At 38.2% G+C, this 24,905-nt stretch overlaps 1 protein-coding gene across 3 annotated transcripts in view; it reads left to right on the forward strand.

Moving 5' to 3' along the window:
* The window catches only part of LGR5 (leucine rich repeat containing G protein-coupled receptor 5), a 92,246-nt gene that overhangs the window by 11,903 nt on the left and 55,438 nt on the right, over positions 1–24,905 (forward strand). For all 3 annotated transcript variants that reach the window (XM_083815431.1, XM_083815432.1, XM_083815433.1), the window contains one exon: positions 24,821–24,892. In XM_083815431.1, coding sequence (XP_083671557.1) covers positions 24,821–24,892 — 72 coding nt within the window. The remainder of the gene's footprint in view (positions 1–24,820; positions 24,893–24,905) is intronic.

The following is a 24,905-nucleotide window of genomic DNA, read 5'->3' on the forward strand; positions in this document are numbered from 1 at the left end:
ATCTCAAGTAAAATCAGAAGTTTCATTTGTTATTAATAATTTTCATTTATTTAATATTCATAATCTTGTTGACAGGATTGTCTCTGACCATCAGATTTGGTAAAATTGTGTAATTATATGTTTGGATAGGCAAGGTGATGGTTAGGTTTTATTGCTGTTTTCTGCTGGTACAGCATCATGCACTAGAAATTGTTACAAAAGCACTGAGCACAAATTGCATTAACATAGTACATTGAGTATTAACATAAGACACGATATCGATAGGTAAAAATTCAAACTAGACAAAGAAAAGTACGATTAGGCCATGGAATAGTGTCTTTAAACATGTAACATTGAATAGCCCTGCAGTTTCCTTAAAATAAATAAATAAACAAGACTTAACCTTCACACTGTAGGGAAACAAATTTGAGATGTCAGCATGTAAGCATATACATGAGGCTGAGTGATATTCTGAAGTGAGTACATGATGTTCTGAAATGAATGCAGGATTGATTGTAATACCAATTCTGTACCTCTTGCTGCTCTTGCAGTATTTCACAGAGCGCATGATGCAGTTTACTTTGAAAGACGCTGATTAGGACCAGTTTCATAAGGGATATTGGAGCAGAATTTATGCTGCTTCTAAAAGCCAGGTTTGGCAAGGACAGCTAGAGGTTCCTTTTGCCATTTTAAAATATTTTCCACTGTAGGTTACTTAGGACAGCAACACATTTTACAAAGAAAGTAGGAAATGCCTAAGGCAGTTCTTCAGAAAAGCAGTCAGCTCACAGCTACCCCGGGAGCTACTCCGCTCTTTGGAGCTGTCAAGCAGGAACATGAGGGACTTCCATTGGCTTCTGAGGAGGCTTGCCATATACTGCAGTCAGCCTGCCCCTGAGAGGGATAGTTACTTGGAGGCACGTGAGCTGCATCCACACTGATCCCCAGCTGGGAGAAGTCAGTGAAGCAGTTCCCGAGTTCTGTTAAAAATGGTCAGGATCTGCCTGATCTATTGATTTAGTTCTGTAGTTGAAATCATTGCCTTTCCCTGGATCTTAAAAGACTTGCATCTGTGCTCTTAAACCTTCAATATGTAGATTAACTGACAATATAACTACAAGCTTTGCTAGTTCCAGATAAATGTCTCCAGTAGGATGACTGGATTCATTATGCATAGTGTTGTCTACTTTCTGGAGACACACAAATGCAGGATAATGCAAATGCTTGCATCTTCAGGTTAATTGCTTTGGCTGCAATGCTTCAGGATGGTGCAGAAGCTCCACACAGCAGCTCATAAATTCTTATCCTCAATATAAAGTGTAAAATGCACAAAGATATAGAAGTCAGTGTAATTTTTCTTAGTATCTGAATCTTTCATTCTGTCAAAGTAGAAATACTTTTTATAGATTAAATTTTCCCTTAGATACCAAGGTATCTTATATTCATGGGAGTTAGGCAGTTACATACTTTCGGATAGAAGTGCAGACCTAGCTATTTTGTGTTTGGAAGGAAAAAGAGATCATGATGTAATTGGTATGACATAGGTAATCCAAATGCAGGGACTATTACTTCCATATTATCTGCTCAATGCCCGATCCATTCCTAGTAAGCCTGTGTTCACTCTCTGCATCTGTAAGTGCCTATATTGCTTTTAAGACCTCTATCCTTACCATATTTAAGCTATTAAAGTAAGAAAGAGATGCCTTACAACGGAAAGCTAATAGCGCATTCAAACTTCTCAGCTTACTATCCTAGGTCTAGGAAGAGATTTTTATAAGATTTTTCTAGCTATTGAGTCTGAAGTGTGTTTCTTACTTTTTAAGACATTAGCTGATAAGATGAAGACTGGATATCAGAAGATTATTTCCTTTGCAAGTTGCAGTTGGTAGAACACATAAATATATTTGTGTGCTTGTATGCAGGCTGGGAAAGAGGTTCTGGCAAATATTTATTTTTACATTAGTTTTTATATTCTATATCATTTAAAGGTGCCTGACAGTCACTTGGAGGTCTGCAAATTTATACACCTACATTGCTTAAAGGCAAGAGCATGACTGTACGTGTACAGGCAGTGGAGAATAAGACAGCTGTCTAAATTTGATCCTCAGATCACTGATTAGTTTTCTGTCATATTCCTAGGTCTGTCCTCACGTGGAAGTAGATACTTTCAAATAAATGTGAAAACTGAATGGTCTTGTTATCACAGTGAACTGTGTAAGCTCTGGTAACAGAGTCAAATTATTAAAGTCTACAAATTATAAAGCAATTAAATGGGGAAAATCAGCGCTGAATTATTAGGCAAGCTGTATTTTTAAAGGGATCAGACCAAGATGATTAAATCTGTATCTCATTCTAACAGTGGCCACACCTAGCTGTTTTGCAAGGTATTTAACTACTGCTACCTTTTAAGTAAGAACAAATCCCTGTGTCCCATGGTATTTTAATATACTTGTGAATATTCTTATTCCTGAGAACATACTGATCCATCCTAATTGCTGTCAAAATATTAATCTCAGCTGCCCCAAGACAATAGTTTTTTACAGCTACAAATATGGTGTTTTTTAAAGATTATTTTTTTCATGGTTAAATATTGATAGCTTTATTATCACAGGAACCTGTTATTAAGAGGATTGTTTCTCATTTTGAAGAGTGTATATACAGGTATAGTTTAACAATCCTTTTCATCTTCTTTCTAAATGAAGCAGTCAATCTTTTTTTTTTTTTTTCTTTATCCTCTTATAGTAAGTTGTTGTTTTTTTTTAAATTCTTTCAAGCAAGTGTTCTCGGAAATAGTGGATAATCAATGACTACTGATTTTTTTTTCCAATTCTTTGCTTACCAAAATGAATAAAAAAAATACAGTAATCCAAAATCAGCTCAGTTGCAGAGGTGTGACTGAGAGCCAGTTTTGGACTTTGAAATAATTGCTGTACCTGAAAAGGTAACAGGATGAGGACTGAGTGGACATACTGGGTTTGGCCCAAAGATTGTACTTGAGGGATAACTCATCAAATGCTATAGCAGTGATGGTTTAGTGAACAGGATGGGAGAGTGTAGGGGAAGCTTGATTTATATACTTTATTTTCTGGTATGTTTTATCTTTACACTTTCTCTTCTGGTTTCATCAGGATAGAATCTCCTCGTACAAAAGCATAAGAAATGAAAATGGACTTTTTTTTTTTGCAAGCTGTGAAGGGTAACAGATTTAGGACTTGCTGGATCTGAGGAAAAACATTTTAGAAGGAGAGGTGTTCCACCAAAAGTGTACTTCCAAGGTGCCAGCATGTGTGATGACTCCCAACACTCACAGCTCAAGCACAACTGCTAATTTCAGTTTGCAGGGCAGAGCACTGGGAAAAGCACTGGCTTTCTGCAGCTGAATCCCTTCAGTAGGAGCCGCTTGCCTTTGTTGGTTGAGCTTCTGAATTCACAGAATTGGAAAAAGATAGAGCTCAGAATTTTCTGGAAGATTGGATTTGGAATAGAAAACTCAGAAAAAATGTGATTCCATATTAAGAGTCTCTCAGCAAGAGAGACAGTTTAAGATGTTCATGTTGCTTTCCTTCATGCAAAGCCAGTTGTTCCCACCCTCCTGCTCTAGGCTTCATCTCCTTTGGCTGTGCCGACTTAGCTCTTTGTTGGGCTGTGCTCCCAAGCAGATCTGTGAAAAAATCTGGTCTAAAAAGAAACACATTTTTGGTCTTTGAAAAATACATCTCTCATTTCACTGATCAGTTTTAGAATGTAGCTGCAGAAATGGCCAAACCAGTGGAGCTGAGGGGACAGGGACAACCAAGGGGAGAATGGTCAGCTGCCAAAGGGGAGTGGAAAACTCTTCAAGTACTCTTGTACCATTGCAGTTTGCAGTGCAGAACTGAAGATACAGAAAACCATGAGGGTGGATTTTTCTCATCGTAAATTTATATGTACATTATCCAAACTCTTTTGCTTTTATTAGCTGTGTGTAGTTGATAAACAGCTTTTTGTTAAAAAAAAAAAATCATTGTAGGTGCTTATAATAGGCACAATATAAATTCTGCAGACTATTCCAAACGAGTCTAGAATTAAGCAAAACCTGCAGAACAGAGTTAAACATACACAGAGCACATGAGTTGGTTTACATGAGTAGAGAGAGAACTTTTCACCCAGACATAGCTCTATTAAAACAATCACAGAGCAGGTCTTGAATTTGTGAGTCAAGTAAATACAAAGTTTATACACCAAATAATTTCTAAATAATAACTGGAAAGACATCCCTTCCCCTCCATAAAGATGTTCCCGCAGGTAAAACATTTTGTCCACTTAATGGCAAACTTCACCCAAGATACATGTATCATTGGCCCACAGACCACACAAGCCCATGAAAGAAAGAAAGCTCATCAAATATGAAGGTACAGTTGAAAATATCACCTTACTCTGAAATTGCTATGAAATACATCATCCAGAATAGAACTCCAATAAATTATTAGCAACAGGACTCTAATGATTATTATAACCCTATGGAGAGCAGTATGGCTTGTGTCTATATACTTGACATCTTTTTACAAGCATAATTTCATTCCTTTTGACACTGTGGCACTGTTACGATGCAATAACAGGAGAAAAGCATTTTAATAAGTGGCTGCAGCAGCCAATTTCAAATATATTTGCTGTTTTTACCTTATTCTCTATGCAGAAAAGGAATATTCTCTTGCATCTCCCAGCTGCCATTGCTTGTTTTGAAAATCAAGCCAAATTCTGCCTTTTGTATGCATTCCAGACCAATGTTCAACAAGTAAAACATCTAAAAATAAGGCAGGCACTTTTAGTAGGCTATCATCTTACATATCTCTGGTTGCCCAGAGAAGCTGTGGATGCCCCATCCTTGGAGGTGTTCATGGCCAGGTTCGAAGGGGCCTTGGCCAGCCTGGTCTAGTGGGTAACATCCTTGCCCATGGCCGGGGGGTGGAACTAGATGATCTTCAAGGGCCCTTCCAACCTGAGCCATTCTGTTACTCTGTGGTATCACCTAAAAAAAAAAAAAAAAAAAAAAAAAAAGCAAGATGTAGACACGTTTGTATTTCTAAAAAGGTAAGCCATTCTCCAATTTTCTTTTTTTTTTTTTTAATTCAGAAATATAAGAAATGGTACACTTGGGGCATTAAAGAAAATATATCTTTATAATAATGAATCATCTCATTTTGTGTCTGGTACAGTAGTCCTGGGCCTGCACTTTACATGAATTTTAGTATATGACAATCTTGACAGAACTATTTTTTGTTATTAAGTTTTGTATTTTAACATTTTCAAGCCAGTTCTGTGTTTCTTAATATTAAGTAATAACTCCCCAAAATATCTTTCATAATTACGTTCTGTATATATAACATGATAAGGAATTGCATTAAAAGCATAACAAGATAAACAGAGCTGTATTTTGAAACGTTGCTTCTCCTCCATGTGTTTAAGGCAAAGAAAACTGCTATATATATTCTTCTGTAATAAGTGTTTCTTAAAATTGGCTTTATTTGTTTTACAGTTTAGAAAACTCTGCTTTAAGGTAGCTTTAAGAGCATGTTCATTTCATTATCATTAAATCAACGAGCAGAGCTTCTTTCTGCCATTCTCTGGCAAGATTAATGGGTTTTGGCATGATTTGTGCATCTAAAAGTGAAAGCTCTTGCTGCGTAAGCTAGCAAGCTTGACTAATTCTCAGTTGTGCTAAGTTCATAAACCTATTTTAAGGTTTTAACTTTAGTCAAAGATTAAAAGTAATGACTTCATGCTGCTACCTTTGAATATATGATACTCTACCACGATTACGGTTAGTAAGTGTTCATAAAATATTGAATATAGATTGTGTAGTACACATGTGAAAAAATGTCTGTAATGGATATTTGGATATTTGGCAACATCCAGCCAACTGTCATTTTTGAGGATTTAAAATGAGATTTCACAAAAGAATTGATACATTAATATTAAACGCCTGCATATATCTAAATGCTTGAAATACTAAATGATAGAACTAGTAAAGTGTATAACAGGAACAAATCATTTATATTTCAAAAAAACTTACACTTGAATCAAAAAAGTGAACAATTATTATTTGACTTGACTTGATTTGATTTGATTTGATTTGATTTAAAGCTGGCTTGCTCAGCAAAGCCATTTTAACCTGTAAAGCATTCCAGTTACTATCAGGTTTTTCACCTTTCCAGACAACCCTAGAATCAGTATTCAGAAAAGCCTAAGGAAAGGAGAAAAGAGAGGAAAAAATATTTTCAGCCTGTCTGACAAGACTACATAAAAAGCTCATGATCAAAGGGTCTTAAATACACGTTACTGGTGTGACAAACAACATTTTTGTCCCTTTATTAGATTTATTTTTCTTCTGAAAACTGCAGTGGCCAGTGCATAGTTTGTGAAAGAAAGCTGGCAGGGTTGTATTCTTTGATTCCTAATTAACACCTTCAGTCTCAAAAGAGGACTAACAGAAATACCATAAAATGTTGCAGCTGCATTGTTATTCCGCTTGGTTGATTTGTTAAAAGTCGGCTGGGCATTGGCAGCTGCAATAAAGGAAAAGCTCAATGGATGTTTTGTATTGTGCCCACTGAAGTGAAAGAAGGCAACCATTTTATTTTCAAATGGGCAGCTGCATAGTGATGTTTAAATGGAGCTAAATGTGAGATTTACTGTTAATTTATAGTAATTGGTTATAAATAAAGTAGCAGTATAGCTTGGCTTTCATCTATTAAAGCCACAGAACCCAAATCGAAGGGAAATGAGTTATGAAGGGTAAAAAGTGAACAGTAAGATGCTAGAGTGATAGAAAATGCTGCTTGAAGGGGTTACTTCGAAGGAGCAGCAGTATTTGGTTGTGCGGTGTAGCAGCCACCTTGGCAGCAGCTAGCCAAGCCACTCTTTAGATTGTGCTTTGAGAAGCAAAGGTAGGCATCGCTTTGTCCCCCTATAGTGAAAACAAAAATTTTAATCTGGGATCAGAACCAAATGCAATTCTGCCAGCAGTGCATAGGTTTGTGTTTTGGGTGGCAGAATAAAGGAGGCATTTAACTCTGGTCAGATAAATCTCGCTCACATTCAAAAAATGCAATTAGGGAAATATGTAAATCTAGATGTTTCATCAAATGCTAGCTGAGGGGTTACCAGTTCTTTCCTTGCACAATGACTGAACTAAAGAACTTCAGTGTCTGTGTAAGAACCATTGTCCCAGCCCCAGAGCCTGTTGGAAACAGAGTCCAGACTGGCCGTGGGAAATACCTACATATTTGACACAGGCCCCATTTCTGAGAGAAAAGGGGGTGGAACAGAAAGTATGGAGATTTTACTGTTGCATTCTAATCAGCCATGATCTGCCTAATTTGCTTTGATCAGGAAGATAAACTAATTTTCCTATAGGCTGGATGAAAGTAATTAGCAATCCAATGCTTTCATGTTTTTGAAAGGGGTAAAGAAAAGAAGAGCAGAAATTGTAATGGTGGGAGCAAAGTACATCTTTTCGGCTCATCTGAAAGCATTGTTAGTTGAAAATAGGATGGTGCCATAAGAGAGAGGCCCTGATTAAGGTGGTTTTATGGGCCGGGTTGTCATTGTACACCACGATCTGTAATGCCATGCAGCTAGCAGCTAAAAGTTTCTGAAGATCAGTTTAACATGAGTTTTAGTATATTTAGATTCTGTTCTCTTGTGTGGAAAGGGGATATCCCAGATAAACAGTACATCTGCCGATCACTGAGGATGCTGTTTGATTTCCCAAGGTATTTTGTCATACTTCTCCACAGTCGTGGTGGAATAACTCAATGGTTAACTACAGTTTGGATCTGCTGCTGCCATAAGACTTCAAGATGAGGGTTTCTAAGTAGACACTGTGAAAGCAAAAAAGCCCTAGCCGTAGCCTAAGCCAAATTGCTGGATACCCTGCCTCCTGATTGTTACGGAGCAGCTGTGCAGCTCTACAGGCCTGAGCTGTGGCTGTCAGCCTAACACATGCTGTGGCATAGTATACCTCAGCTAAGTTTTTTGGGAGCTGTTACTCCTCTTCTCCTTGGCTTCAACCATTCTGTTTAAGTATAAATCAAGATGCCCAGAAAGAGATTAAGTTTCACTCTAAAACCATGAACACGCAGACAGTGTGAAGTGCCAGGACATGGTCCTGCAGTCTTTACCCAGGCAAACAGTTCACGTAATCTTGCTGAAGTCCATGGGGCACAGAATCCCCCACTTTTAATACCCATCTTAAAAACGAAGAATGCTCTGGAAACACATAGTAACAGGTCTAAGCAGTCTTAAACTAAGAAGTTTTTAAAGAACGCATGTTCCTGTAATTTTTGATGTTTGCTGCCAGTCAACAGTCTGAGGTTCTGTCAGTAACATGCCTGTTATCATAAACAGATCTCTAAATTGTCCATCACACATGGCTTGGAAGAAATTACTGAACTCCTGTGTTCAACATTCAGCTATCTCACTCCCACAAACTCGTCTTACAAGGGCATAGAAGGTGTTTTGGGGAGGACATTGGGCTCTAGAAGGCCCATTCCTTGCAGGGGGGCAGACAAACCTAAAAGTATTAGGGCCTCACATTTGCACATCCTTTTGTGCTGTGCAATAATAATGCAGAGGAGAATCACGTAACCTTAGGCTGTACTAAATGAAGGTTAAAGATTACGTCTTCCCCCAGGTTTCCCCATTTTGCTATGAACTGAGTAGTGGCAGGCAGCTACAGCCAGTCTGCTTAATAATTCTGTCCACCTACCTCTTCATATTGTGAAAGTTATATTTAAAAAGTCAGATAAGCATAAGGATTCTATTTATCATTTGTGTCTTGGTTGTATTGCAGCCCACAGCCATAATCAGGATTGTGGATCCACTGTGTCAGGAACAGTTAAAACACAGAGGTAGGCTCTGTAAAAGCTTTCGTAGGGGAAAAAAAAAAAAAAGAAAAAAAAACCAGCTATTTATGATGAATGGGAAAAACATTTTATGGTGTGGATAGAGAAACAGGGGCATATGTTCTATCTCAAGGACGCTCCTATTAAAAAAATAATATCCTTTAAAGACCGAGTTTGGAAAATTAATTTCCCCTGCCAGCAAGATGCATTGAATAGTATTTGCGGGGACAAAAAGTATGTTTCTGTATGATATCACTCTTAAACTGAAGTAGGTAACAGATTTTTCAGTTGACTTTTTATCTCCTAAAATATGTTGGCATTGTGAACCTCTGCAGTATTTGTATTCCAACCCATGTGATGTCAGCTGCAAAAGCTATGTTAGCATGGATGTGAGAACATGGTCACAAAAATAAAAATTGATGGAAGAGTTACAAAGAAAAGTAGAAGCATTCATTGAAGTACTGCTGAGAGTTACAGTTAGCCTGGGAACATTTATTGTTTATGCTTAAGGAGGCAGCACCACCTCATAGGTAAAACACTGATCTGACGTTCAGGAGACATATATTTTCTTCCCAGGTTCACAATGGTGTTGCTTAGTGCCACAGCAATATTAGTTCATCTCCCTTTCTAGAATTTCCTCAACTTCTAAATAGTAGCTAACTCTTTCTTTAGGGAGCTCTCTGAAAAGTACTGCGTAATTTAATATCGTTGTACCAAAAAAAAAGTGTAGGAAGGAAGACCTGGCAAGCATGTATTACTTCTGGCCAGATAAGATGCTCATGCTCTGAAAATTCCTCCTCAACCCCGCTCCCCCTCCAGCCCTTGCCAGTACACATCATTCTTGGTTATCTGTGGGCAAAAGTTGCTCCCCTGACACTCCCAGGAGAAAAGATAGCAATTGTGTCTGAGACCTTTCAATTACATCACATTTTCTGTAGGATGTGAGCTAGAGTGCAGATCCCCACTTTATTCACAAACATGGGGAAGGATGAGGTTGCTTTTGTCCCCCTTTCTGAGCTACACAGAAATTAGTTTCTTAAATCCTTAGGGTTTTTCAGAATCAAAATTGTGAGGAGATAAGAGGATTTGTGACTCCTACAGGAGGAAAACACTGACCCTAATTCTAAAAGTTGCCCTTCTTCCATAATGTTCTGTTCATTACAAGGCTAACTTTTTTTAAAAAATAACTTTCTTGTGGTAATCTGGAAAATCTAACTCTCATAATGGTGCAGAAAAAGTTTTACAAGGAATACTTCGCTCTCCTGCGATATCACTCATTTCCAGTCCCAAAAGATTCAACATTCATTTGAAGTAACATCTACACAGAATGTTTTAGAAAAATGTGTGAGCTCTGCCTGTGTTCCTAACCATCTGGAAAGCATCAGCAAAACGCCGTGTCTAACCTTACCTGAGTACTAGCCATATCAAAAGGATGCATTTTATCTAAAGACACCTAAGAATCTGCATGGGAGACAAACCTGCTCCATCTCATTGAACCTAAGGGAATGCAACTACAAGACAGAAACCTGCATGAAGCTAGGCTCCCTAAGCTCTACTCTCATGGAACATACCCTGAGTTACAGAGAAGAAAGATTTCAAAAGTCATTAAGTGTTGTTACAGACTAACTTCCATTCACTTTTGGTAGAGTTTTACTAATTTTTATTAAATCATCCTTTAAAAGTGTTTTTTATTTGTAGTAAGACCTGCCTGTTTATAAAACAAAGACCAACAATCAAATCACAAGTCTTAAAATATACTGACAAAAATACAGATAACTTTTCACTTTCCTGCATGAACGAAACTTTTTTTTTTAAATTAAAAGGAAGGCTTGAGTAAACTACCAGGCATGACAACATGCTTCAGAGATCATAAATCTTGTTATATCAGTGCAGAGAAGGAATCATCTAATTCCTTTACACCACCACTACTCTGAATTCTATGTACACATTTTGTCTTGTAATTCAGGTGTTCCTGAAGTTGACTGAACTGGTATTCAGGTCCAGATTGACATGTGGATCTAAAATGCAGACGTCCAGAGTAAGCAAAGTGTCTCACTGTCCCAGTGGTGAGCGGAGAGCACTGGAGAGCATTGGAGAGCACTGACCAAAGTCACTTACCTGAAGATGAGATCAATCTCTCTAGATTTAGCTGACTACGCTAAGAGCTCGGAAGCCTGTTTCACATGTGGACAGCTAACTTAGGGGTTTTAGGAGCTGAATGCCAGTCTCAGAGCTCAACACAATTGCCTAAGCATAGGTAGCCGTTGCACTTGAATTGCCTTTGTGTATCCTTCCTGGGCTTCAGATGTCTCTTCAGAAGAGAGGGTCTTGTCATAGATGATAACGTTATATCTGCCAGGCTCATGTGGATGTCTCAGGTAACCAAGGATATTTCAGATGACTCTAGATGCCTATGCTTAGCCAACTAAATTGAGTTTCTGTTCTTTAACGCAGCAGTAGGCAGGAGCTTCATTTAGATGTTCTCACATACCTTTCTCATGCCATTTAAGGTACTATAGGCTATCTCACATGTCCCCCTGGGATAAATATGAGATGGCCTTTACAGGAGGCACCCCCTACTGTGGGGAGAGTTGCTTGGAAGGCAGGCGGGATACCCTAATTCATCTCAAGATATGATCCAGAGATAAAAAATCAGGCCTAGTTTACATTTAACCAGTGGCATGGTTCCTCCGATTAAAGTACAAAGTCTTTTCAGTTGACAGCAAAAAATGGAGAGGCACATGTCCACAAGAGTTGATTGTAAGGTAGACAAAAGAAGCAGGTGTGAGGTGTGGCCTTCATGCATAGTTGATGTAATTTTACACGTATGAATACTTGACTAAGATTTTCCCTTTCGACAGTTCCTATAGGAACGGGTTATCTGTGTGTACCCTTGTGAGGGATGTCCAATGAATTTCACTGATCCCCAGTTTGGGTGTTATTGTCATTCATAGTAAATCGTCCACTGTGGTGAAAAGGTCTATTTGTTCAAACACTGAGATCTATCTGGATCAGGGAAAAATTGACAGGGATCTGTTTTCCTTTTTGCCTAGCATTGCATCACTGGCACCTCTTCAAATTTTGCCTGGACTCTCCAGTGCATGATCTCGTTCTGTTTTTCTTCTTTTCTATGATGCAAAAACATTTTGACCTGGCTATTTTAATAATTAATAATAATAGTAATGATGATAATAATGCTTTGCACCCCTCAAAATGGTATTACTTATTGGATGCAAAATGCAAAATGTCAGACAGGAGGTAACACAGACCTTAACAGGACTTAAGAACAGCTTAAATAAAAGTGTGTGTGTATGTGTGTGTGAGAGGAGCAGAGAATGTGAGAGTTTAAAGTCTGTTTGGTTTGTTTGGAGAAAGCTAAATCAATATGGTATTACTCTAAAATATGAACATGAGGCGGTGTGTAACATAAATTATTAAACCTCATAAATGTATGATTTTTATAAAATACTATGAAGTAAAAATGTTGAACTATGATTATTATGAAGTTCTTATCTTTACTTTTAATATAAAACAAACAAAAAGTCTCCTGACATCTGATTAAGGGAAATTTTAGACTGTTTCATTAGATGAAGCAATCAGGTTGTGCTTTAATCAGTTTCATTGTTGAATTGGAAGAAACATACCGTCCACTCTTAAAATAGTAATGTAATTGTGAAGTTGTCAGTCTGGGGTTCCTATTTGAACTGATTACACTTGATAAAAATAACAAGCCATGACAAATAGAGGGGCTAGGTTTCAGTAATTCACTAAAGAATGTCTCTACCAAGTCTTTGTGGCAAAATGTCTTGTTTGCAGGACAAATGCAGAGTTGAAATAACAACCCATGAATACCAGTGGTGAAATGGCTATGTACACAAGGTGAATGCTAAAGTTTTCCCTTCTGAATGGACCTTTTAATCCAGGCATTATCTAGGCTCTGAAAAAGTCTTCAGTGGCCTTACGTACAGATTAATGGGAAAAGCTGAGACTCGGAGTTGAGCTATTTGCAGAAACAGTTTTCAAGATTTACTGATGGTTGACAAATGCCATTTAAGCTTTCAAAGCCATCAATATGCTATTGAAAGGGATTTAGAGGGAAATCCTCCCACTATAGAAGAAGAGGACTTTGAAGGATCTCGGTGGAAGCCCTTGGTCTCCCCACCCCTTCAAACCTTTCACTGGCTTCCTTCAGCATATAGAGCCCTGAAACGCGTGGCTATGGGAAAGGGGAGGGAGGTCCCTTTCAAGGGCGTTTGTATATAACCGAATGTGCCAATCTGCTTTTGTTCAGCCATGAGAACTGAATAGAAGTGTTTCCAGAAAAAGTCTCTTGTGCTCATGGTCAGCTTTTCAATAGGTTTTCTGCTAATAGATTTTTAATATGTGAGCTGGAAATGGCGAAATACAAGTTTGAAAATTTTATTGAATTGAAAAATTGCCCAGAAAAGACTCTCTGCCCTATAGCATTTGCTAATGATGCGACCATTTCCTTCTTTAGCACTGGCTTTTAAATAAAAGTAACCTCATACATTATACATGTGACAAGACAAATCACCTGAGCGTTCAGTTTAATTATTTAAAATAACGTCCTGTCTTTTTTTTTTCCACAGACATTTTAAAACCTGTTTCTCTGTCCTTTCTTTTCACTGGTTATTTAAAAGCTCATTTTCAAACCACATGCCTTTATTAAAAATGTCCATTATGGGATTACGTTAGAAAAAAAGAGACCTTAGACTATAGTGTTTTTGTTAAAGTGGTTTTAACTTAGGATCAGGATGGCTTGAAGTCCTCATTTTTTTTCACGTGCTGTGCTGTATCTGTAGGAATCAAGGTGAAAATTGTGAAGATCTTGGTAAAGCTTCACAAGTAAAAAGCTGGCAGAACCCTCCAGAGCCCGCGGTCCTTTTAATTGCAGCAATATTAACGCATGTGGAGCCATGCAGTGCCATCTTCTTCAACCTGCTGCAAGTACGTGAAAGTGCTGTGATCCAAATCGTTCCAAAATACTGGTTCATCTTCACCCAGAAAGACATATAGCAATATAGATGATTGTGAGTTTTCCTGATGGACCCGACAGGAAAGCTGAACCGTATGTGAGACAAAAATCGAGCAAAGGCTTGCGAGGAGGAGAAAGGGGAAAACAAGCAGAACCAGCAAATTGCTTTGGAAAGAGAACACCAGGAATTAAAACACATGTACCCAAACAACTGAGGCAGCCATTACAACCAAAACAGAAAAGAAATAAAGGCTTTAACAGTGAAGAATATGCAAGTAAAATAAATCGAGATAAACCGCATCCTTATATTTTTGAACCTCCTCACTTGAAAAAAAAAAAAGTATAATCATGATTCTGTGTATAGCAAATATGCCACCTTCCTCTCCTTAGTGACCCAAACCAACAGCATTCTGTCTTTAACTCAACAGATTTCAGAAAAAAATAGGTAGAAATCCTCCTGGTGAAGCCAGCAGTAGGTATTACATTCACTGCTCCAGGCAAAGTGATTTGTTGTTGCATGATTTCCACGACTGTGAAATACTGCCTATTGGGTAGAAGCTGGCATTAGACACCGCAGGCCTGGGACATGTCCTGCTCCCATGGGAGTCACTGGGAGTTTTGCTGCCAACCTCAGTAGAGCCAGGTGTTCACCCTCAGGCGCTGCTCCAGTGCTGACATTGACTTGCTGTGTTAAAAGTTGTAAGACACGTAAATAATAGGATGACCGATTCTTTCCAGCATTTTTATGGCATTTGGAAAAGCTAAAGAAAAGAATCTTGGAAAGTTCATTTCATGTGCAAAAAAAAAGCAGAAGAGACAGGTGCAGTGAAGGGAACACACATTGCATGTATGCACACAGGTGCAGTAGGGCTGGCTCTATTGCCAACTGTTGCTAGTAAACCATTGCTAGTTTACGTTTGTTAAAGTTTTGGGTTGGCTACTGGTGTTTTACAATATTGCTCTGTATTTATCTCCAAGAAGACCCAGAACTGGTATTTCAAACCTGAAACTAAGACGTAGCAGCAGATGTGCCTGAACAGTACCAATTGATGACTTGCCCTGAAGAGATTTTCAGTTGATCGTTGTAACAATGACAAGAAGTGGTGGGTCACTGGCCTCAAAATGAGGTGGCCAAACAGCAGATTATGTAAACACTGCAAATAAAGGGAAGGAAGTTGTGATCATTTAGTCTAGATTGGAGTCTGCCCAGCTGATCTCAGTGGAAATAGTCCTGAAGTATTTTGCCTGCATGTGTTAATTCTACAGCTCTGATTCCAGGAATTTATTGGAAATGGAAATAAATTGTCCAAAGAGAAGGCACTTTCATACAAGAAGGAGTACAGCGCTTTTCCCTGAAGATTGTGCTGGTATAGCCATGTGAAAAACACATGCCAGCCCTATCCAACACATGTGAGGTCTCTACTTGAGATTTCTCCTTGGCATTGTACGTTAGTGTGTGCTCAGCCCTGCTCCTTGCCCTGAGTTCCTTACAGCTAGCCCAGGTATTTCAGTGCTCTGCTGATTTGAAGGGCAGCTGTTCAGTTACAAGCAAACAAAATGTGAGTGGAGCAGGTACACATAATGTCAGTATAGGATTAAGGATTTGATGTCTCTGTAAATTCAGACTATTTTATACTAGCCCAAGTGGAAGTATCCCATGATGAGTGAATTTTGAACACCTCAGGCAAAGAAAATGTGACTTGCTGGAGAAATGCACTGTTTTTAAGTGCATTATCTTTGTAAGAATCAAGCTATAAATAGTTGCTGGCACTTACTATTGCAGAAGTTTTGGTCTTCAGTCTGTCAGAGAAAAATCTGACAGCTCTGTCATTCCACTGAGCTCCACAGGAGGTGTTGTAAGAGGCTGTCAGCCAGCCAGAAGCTGGCAGATGCGGAGGCCCTATTGTATTTCAGCAAACTAGGTTTGTTAGACATAAAGGGCAAATGTGTGTGTAAAAAAAAAATCCACAACTTTGTATATCTGAAGAAGACTGAGAATATTTGCTTCCTAGGTATAAGATCACCCTGAACTGCTCTAAACAAACACGGCCAAATGAAAACAAAAACAAGAACAAAAAAAATAGTTCTGCTTCACCTTCCTTATTTGTTTCTCCTCTACACTTTTGCTTGTGGTGGCACAAACAGCGATGCAATCAACCAGCTCAGGAAAGTGATTTGGATTAAATCCAGTTTTTATTTTCCTGCTGGAATTGTTTTAATCCAGATCAGTTGCCAACCTTGGTCCAACAGCATCCTTAAAAGGAATGGATGGTGTTGGGGTGGGAGGGATCAGGAGCAGTTCATTCGGTGGCAAAGTTGGCTGAAACCATGTGTGCTGCATTGCATTGTCTGTGCAATAAAGATAAGATTCTGTAAAAAATTATTTCAGCTATGCAACAACACAAATACAGTGAAATAATTCAGAGTAGAGCTCTCGTAGTTGTTATACAGCACAGCATCATTTTCTCTGGTGAAACTCAGATTACTCTTCAACAAGACAAGGTACAGGTAAAGTAGAATAAAAGCAGAAGTGACAGTGCTGTGTTAAAACAAACCCAATCATATACCACCAGTGCATAAGAACATGGGAACCATACAGAATAGGAATAGTGAAGAAGCTAACCAGAGTTTTACTGAAAACTCTGAGATGAGAAGATAGTTATGACCAAAGAGATGGACTCTTGGCTTTGCTAAATGAAGTTTTTGCCATTTCTTTTACCAAGCCAGAATTTCACCCAATCTAGTGCATGTCTACACATTGCAATGAACCAGTTTAGAAATACCAGCTTTATATCTAAGACAGCTGCCACCTTATATCACCCAAAGTAACACTGTGCAGAGACCCTGCATTGTGAAATTAGTACAGTCGTAGCAACATGCTGCTCTAGCAGGGATAATTAGCCATTCTGAGAGCACCTAGCATGGTAACGTAGCTCCCAGGTCTGGACCTAGCTCACTCATCTGCACCCAGGGGCTCTCCGCACTGTGCAACGTAGCATTTGTATTTTCTGCTCTGAATGCAGGTGCACAGATTGCCGGATGCGCAGACTTACATCATCACAGTCAGAATGGGCTTGCAGTAGATGCTGTCAAAGCTGTTTACTTTTGAAGTCTTCAAATCTGTGCTATGGAATTGAGCTGAGGCAAATTATGGCCAGCAGAAGTTATTTACAGTGTATCTTGTTATGAATTAAATCAGGCTAATTGTGATTCATTTCCACCCTCAGCAGCCTCACAGAAGTAATATTGGATATTTTGGCAAAAATGAGTATATAACTGATTTGTGTATTATATAGTCTATGTCGTGCATGCCCTCCATTTGGGTAGTGAGTCCAGTTGGCTGTGTGGCCCGCAATAATCTAGGAAAGTCTTCCTTGATGGCTTTGGACCTATATTTTGAGTCTTTGTCTGTGCTTTATAGAACACCTTCATTGTATTGAGTGATGAAATTATAAATCTAGAAGTAAAAGGAGGCTGGGCCTACATTTTCTAAAATGGATGAATGTGCCACTTCATCAAAAAAATAAAAGGTTTTCCTAAATATTTGTCATTTTTATTTCAAATCGTAGTAAAAATAAACAAAACCTGGAGTTGCAGGAAATATTCTGAAACTTGGAGACATCGAGATGTTTTTTTTCCTTAACTTTGTCACTTCTAACACATAACTTTTCTGAAGCTAACCTCACTGTCCTACATCCAAAGTGAGATAAACAGTACCTGATAAACAAACAGGTAATGATAAAGAACAGAACAAACATTCTAGTAGTCTTCTTCATAAATTGCAATAAAAGCTGATAGGTTTTCCTGTTGTGTGTTGTCTTCAGTATTTGAACAAGATAGTGTCTGCAGTTCTCATATAACCTATTTGAATTAGCGCAGCAGAAACAAGTAATAACTCATAAAGCAAAAACACGCTAAGGCAATCTGTGGGCTTGGGAGAAAGAGGAATTCCATTCAGGCCTCTTTTAATTGCTCCTGCTAGCTCCCGTGTTATAAAATATTCCTTTAGATATTTAAGCTGTAAATTATGTGAGTTAAGTACAGTAAATGATTGACACGTTGGAATGTTCTTGTAACTTATCCTGGTAATTATTACTTACCAAACTGAGTCTTCAACGCCAAGTGAACAGCCATGAATCAGCTTTGAAAGTAAAGGGATAATTCCATCCAGGGAGCACTGTGAATTTGATATACAAGAAAAGCAGAGCACAGGAATCTTTGTACCTAAAATAAAATGTCAGGTACTTGTCAGATTAATTCAGCACTGTGTGTGTTTCATCTGATCTTTGATCTTTACTTTCTTTTTGACCCTAATTGTTTGCTCTGCCCTGCTCCCTCTGCTGGAGTCTTGGATAAACTGAATGGCAAAATTGTTTCCTGAAAAGATTAATCATGCACGTACTGTTTGCTTTACAAATGTTCTGCAGTCTAGATCTAAGCAAGCCTTTGATGGCTGTTTATATGACAGAACTGCCTACCATGTTCAGGAATAATGCGTGCTGTTTAAAATGACTGTGATACAGAGCTACTTCCATAATAAACCAGATTTTGCTGTCCGAGACATTCGAGCAACCCAGTGACAGGTATGAGGAAGTTCAAATTTTGACCACAGCATTTTGTTAGATTGTGATGAATCCAGCCATGGCCTAGCGGCGTGGTTTGCCCGGATCCATTATTTAGTGCTCGCCCAGCGGGTTCCATGCCAATAGGCAACAGCAGAGAAGTGTAGATGGAGCCCTCCAGACCTGGCTGGATCACTTAAGTTTGAGGCAGCAGATCCTTCCAGTAGATAGCTATTTACAGTTGCAGAGCTTATATCTTCTGTAAGCCAAATGCAGTGCTGCAAGTCTCACCACTGGTGTGTGGAAGGAAGGGAAGGGAAGTACAAGGGGGGGAGTAGCGCTACAAGCCCCAAACTAGCATAAAGCTCTTGGAGAGGGGCAGACACACATACTTACACTACAGGGTCTGTTCTTCTGTGGCCACACAACCTCATTTGCTTTTTCCACGGTGTGTTTTAATACAAAAGTGTTGAGTCTCTGGAAAGAGCAAACTTCAAAGTGAAGTAACAAAAATTTTCTGTAGAAACTGAGTAACAAGCAACCTTGTTTTAGCTTTGCATCATCTCCATATTAATGTATAGAATGGGATCAGTTGCTGATAAGTTGCAGTTATGAGTCATACTTCGTGGGATAATGACATTTTAAATATTTAACTTTAGCATTGGTCATGATTAATGTGCATACAAAATACGCACATTATTGTCATTTGTTGTCGACTGTGAATACATTGATGGGGCGGTTGCCTGCTACACGGGATGCCTGTAATAGCTCTCCCTCTTTACTGCTTCTTCCTGCATATCTACCACTAATTTTTCTGGAAGATTTTTCCAAATAAAAAGATGTACTGCTTGAAATGCAAATCACTTAGTGCAAATTCACATCTTAATCGTAGTTTTACCATGGAGTCCTTCAAAGAACCACAGATGCAGCTTGCAGCTAGCTGTGAGAAGAAGTGCTGTGAGTTAATTGTCAGGAAGTGCTTCCAATGCTTCTTGCTCTGCCCTGTGCTTCTCTGCATGGCTGCATTAAACATGGAAGCATGTGCCTACCAATTTGTATATCGATTTTGAAAGAAAATATAATCGAGGACTGTTGGAATAAAAACATGCTCCTAGTTGGGTGTAGCTGTTTTGTGAGGCTGTTGACAGCTTATGCACCACCATTGGGAAGACAGCAGTGTGAATGCTGCAGGACAGACTGTGATCTAATGGAGAGGGCACTGGACAAGCCATCAGTGTTCCTCCATGGCATATATATAACCTGCTGATGGACTGTGAGCATGTCTCTTCACCATTAGGTGTCTTAGTTTCCCTTCTGTAAAACAATGGTAATTATTCTTCTATTTATTTATAGAGACCCTTGAATGAAGACGTGCTATAGGAATTTATTTGTAAGAAATAGGAACGACTACTACAGTGTTGGCAAATAGATTTATCTCCTTTAAGTCGCTGTAGCAGATGAAGTTATTTTTAATATCCATAGTGAAGCAATTGCAGTAGTAGATGGCAGGCGCTTAATAGCTAGCACATTCCTCCATCAACCAGGGGAGCTAGTAAAGTGTCCTGCCAACAGTAAGAGTGAGAGTGCTGTGTTAGAAAGATAGCAAGGGAACAGCAGTAGCAATTCTCGCCCCTTTTCATTATATTGTATGTAAGATAATGTCCAGTTTTGTTGTAAATGGATTAAGGAAATGGCCTTAGTGTAGGAGCTGTTCCCAGCTTGTAGGAACATCGTGCATTCAGTCTGTTGCCAGTGTTTTAATGTTAGTGCTTTATCTTTCAAAGGCTGCCATAAAAATAATTATTAACACATCTTGTTGGGACAAGGCAGGCCTAGAGAAAGCATAACTAACGATCCTAATAGTGAGGTACGATCATTTTCTAAAAATTAGGTTCCAACTGTTAATTAATACTGGATTATTGTATTAGCCCTGTGATGGTAGAAACGTTTGTAATATTTAGTATTATAGAAGTATAACCTAGTAATAGATGAACTGTAGAAGCGTTGTATATATGCCAAGACAGATTTTGTTCTCCTTTAAAGGACATAAGAACAATGTGGAAAACAGATTCCAAGATGAATAGTCACTGAAACATCTCTTGTAATAACAGCTAATAACAGGTTAGTAACTTGGCCTCCAGACTCGTCCATTATATGTTAAGAACTCGTTCATTTAACTTATTTTACTGGCTTTTGGGAACTTATGGTGAACTACTTACCTTTAAGACGGTAACTAGATATTTTTTTCAGCATGTATATGCACGGATAACAAAAGTGGAAGTGGGAGAGGAAGACCTGTTGTATTTACATTTCTGGATTCTGTTTTGCAAATGCTCAGAATTTTTCTGTATAGTCACCAAGAAAAACAAATGAATAGTTGTATGGTGTAGTTTGCAATATTCTCCGTCCTTCAAAAGATAATTTGCCATAGAAGTACTTTACGATTTCATCACAAGTAGGATTCCTTTCTCAAGTCACCAGAGACACAGCTTGGTGATTGATTGGCACAGAGTATAATTAAGATACCATTATAGTGAGCCATGTTGCCAGTGCAGTCATTGAAGCAAATCTTTTTATCTTCTGACAAGATAAAAGTATCATTTGCTGGTATGTTGATTTTATGGTCAGCAGTTGGAAATAGACTGCAGGAATGCTGCTTGGAGAAGAGATGATGTGTTCATTTGACTGTTCAAAATAACCTATCACCTTTCCAGCACAGTTCTTAAGCTCGTGGGGAGGTTAATTTTCATACGTGATGATCTGATGTTATTGCTGTTTACAATAGGGGCATTTTAAGACTCAGAATGTGCTCTTAATGATGCAGGTCCTACTGACATAAGTGGGATTTGTGGGTGCTTTAGTGGTGGAATATAGGAAAAGTTGTGTTACATCAACTTATTAAAGATTTTTCAGTATTCTAATAATTGTAAGCTTTTCATCACTGTAGCCTGTAAGACTCCACCGAGTTGGACAAGAAACAATTGCAGTTTCAGTGGTTTTGATTTTGCTGAGTACACATGCACATGCACACAAGGAAAACTGGAGAATGGATCTGATATAAAAACCGAGTAGTTCCTCTGGGGATAGTTGAAGACCTTGATTTTAATATTTTTTCAACATTACACTACAAATCCTGATGTGCAAGCCACCTTTCATCCCCTTCTCTTTTTTACTGCAAGCAAATGACTGATTTTGACAGGCAGCACTGAAAGGAGAAATCAGAAGACCTGTTTGATGCACTTTTTGGAAATACACCATTGCAGGTGCAGGACGTAAGACATATCAATCACAATTGTTACAGTTTTTCGTAGTAATAATATGTAAGCCTACAATTTACCAGCTTGCTCTTTCTGGCTGTTAGCTGTGCTTGATCTAGCTAATGGACATAAATCTCATCCTAGCTATGTCTTCTTGGCAATATGGTAAAAAGGCTGGCAAGTTTGCCGAGAGCCTCCTTTATTTGTCTCTGGAGAACTATGAAGAATTTCTGCTCAGCAGCCCAAACTTTGCAGCATTGCTCACATGAGATCCAGTGACTGACTGCATTGCATCAGCTCTTTTTGTTTGTCTTGCTTCTCTGTACATCACTCCAGAAGTAGCTCTGGGTCATGAGACTTCTCTCCTAAGTCCCTCAGTTCCTTCTGTGAACAAAAATTGGATGAAATGCATCCATGGTGATTCTGACCCGCAAGAGTACTCTGAAACTAAGAACTGTAAGTGCAGACGAACTGCTTTGCCAGTGCAAGCAATGTAAGGTTTTTAGGAAGAAAGAGTTATCTAATCAGCCAACTGGTACAGCTGGGAAAAGGAGAGCTTTTTGATTTTTGTGTCTGAAAGTTTCTCAGTTTTTCCAGATGTATCTGTTAGCCTAATTAAAAGATATTACTTCTCCCTACAGCAGTCTTCCTTAGATTCTTAAACCACAACAACACATTGCCAACATAGACTACAATAGTCAGTATATTAGTTACCACTGTGTTAAAAACTAGTTTGGAAAGATGTTACTGAACAAATCTGGAAATAATTTCTGTTTACGAGAAATTTGTTAAAAATAAAAACAGTATGTATAGGTAACATATAGTTGTCCTGTTCCACAAGAATATCTTTGTATTTTATGTTTCAAGAAAATAATAATTTGGGGAAAAAAAAAAAGGAACCTATTTAGCAAAATGGGATTATTTAACTAGTAGGTTTAAAAAGAGCTAGCAACTACTGCAGTGTAGACTGGGAAAAAGAAAAGGTTGTCCTCCATCATATGATGGAGAACACATACTTCACCATGTAAATGGAATCTGAAAAGGAGACTAAGACACTGGAATTCACTGTTGGTAAATCCACCTCTGAGTTCTAAAGATGTTTTTAGGACAAACATTTAATGTTGATTTTCTCATTGTGCATCAAAGCATGTAATCAAAGTGGCCTTCTCTTCTTCTGATCATCTTAAGAAAATAGAGAGAACCTGGTCTGTAGATCGCTTATGACGGGTATCATCAGATATGTGTCAGGAGCTGGGAGACATGGGGTTCTGTGGATAACAAACAAGTCCTGTCTACTACTACTGGAAATTAATATACTATAAAAATAGGCTTCAGTTTCTCCTGGTCAGCCAGAGCACTGATTAATGCTGTTTTTATAGAGTGCCCTAAATACGTGTCTATCTGAAGAAGAATCACTCCCACCTTCAACCAACTATGGCTTTTTAAGCCTAAAATGTGATTTAATGTGTTTACAAAAACCCATTAAGATATATGTTGAAAATTTCACAGTCAAAATGATGTTAAAATATCATTTTTATCTTCATATTCAGTAGTATATGATTCACTACCTGGGTGAGTTTTTCTCTTGCCAAGTAAATCCATGTATTTGTTCCTTTGCCAGAATAAATCCTTTGAGCCTTTATCAAAGTGAAAAGGTAATAACCTGCTAAGCTGTATGAAAGAATTAGGTGATAAAGTATTACAGTAAAGAATGAATTTAATAAGTTCACAGTTCTGAAATTATACCATGATTTTGAAGTGGATGCAAAGATCTTACCCAATAGTGATTTGATAATTGCCGTGAAGTATTAACACATTTCCTTTATTTCAAAATCTTTACGTGAAGTATGTTTTTAAATTGCACGTTTTAAAATCCAGCAAAAGATCAAACATCAGAATTAACAATGCTGACTAAAAACATATATTCTGTAATGTGAAACAGACTGTGAGTAATAAGAACTGGATGGAATAGGAATAGGACCCCTACCCACCAAAGTATAGATAACTTCTTTACCTTGTGAGCTCTCAACAGCTGGAAAAAATAAAGTTATCCAGCTACTACCCAAAGTAGCTAGAATCTATAAGTGCTGCTACAAATACATATATTTGAATAGATTGTTTTAAATGATCACATAACATTTGCATAAAACATGAAGTTCTCTAATATTTTTAACAGCGTCTACAATAATTTTGACATAGTTGTGTAAGTCGTATCTTCCAGGTAGAATTTTGTTATGCAGCCTGTTTACAGTTTTTATTCTTAATGCAAATCAATTGTAATGATAGTATGGGGCTTGGGGAAGACAATGGAAAACAATGAAGAAACACCTTAAGAATAAAAAGGTATTATATGAAATTTAGTCTAAGACATAGCCTGAATGAGCTCTGACAGAGCTGCTATGGCTGGTTGTTTCCTGTGCCAGGAACTACTGTGGAACCCCACCAGGAAGTGTGCTACAGAGCAGGATCACATTACACCCTTGTTTTATGGTTCATTTCACTTATTTAATGCAATTTGAGAACCTGCAAAAAAAGAGCACTCTAGAAAGGGGATGTTTATTATTTGAAAATATGTCCTTTCTTTGGCTCAAGTGAGTTGGGTTTTGGGGACACCTAAGGTACCTAAAGTAACACAAGGAAAACCAATAGAACCAGTAGGTTGTACAGCAAAAGCAAAATTTTTCCATATTCATTAAATGTAAAGAATTATGCACATAGTTTGTATCTGTACACTTTTGCTTGTCTACTTTAGTATACCAACAGTGTGCTACAATGCTATAACAACAACGAAAACCGTAGTAGTTTTCTTTTACTGCTCCAAATAAATTTTAGTACAGTACAGCGGTTTATTAAAATTATGTAGGCTAACAGGGCTGTTTAATATTCCAGCTTGATTTATAGAGCATGATAAAACATTCCAAAGTCTTTGGAAACAAGAAACATGCTATAGCCTGTGTTGGTTTGACAAAGCTATTTTCATAGGAAAGTAGAATGTTTAAAGTGCTAACTAGATAATGATTCATCAATCCTGGCAGAGGAACTAATTTTTGTTAACGTAGTACTTAAAAATGTGTGGAATGAACAGCTGGATACCACAGTTGTGGCATGCCATACTAAGTCTCTGTCTGTTTTCCCCTACAGTGATCTCAGTATGAACAACATTACTAAGCTGCCCTCAAACCCCGTGCACAATCTCCGCTTCCTGGAAGAGCTGTAAGTATCATTG

Source organism: Anser anser (assembly GCF_964211835.1).
Source record: "Anser anser genome assembly, chromosome: 1".
In the NCBI taxonomy this organism is placed as follows: Eukaryota; Metazoa; Chordata; class Aves; order Anseriformes; family Anatidae; genus Anser; species Anser anser.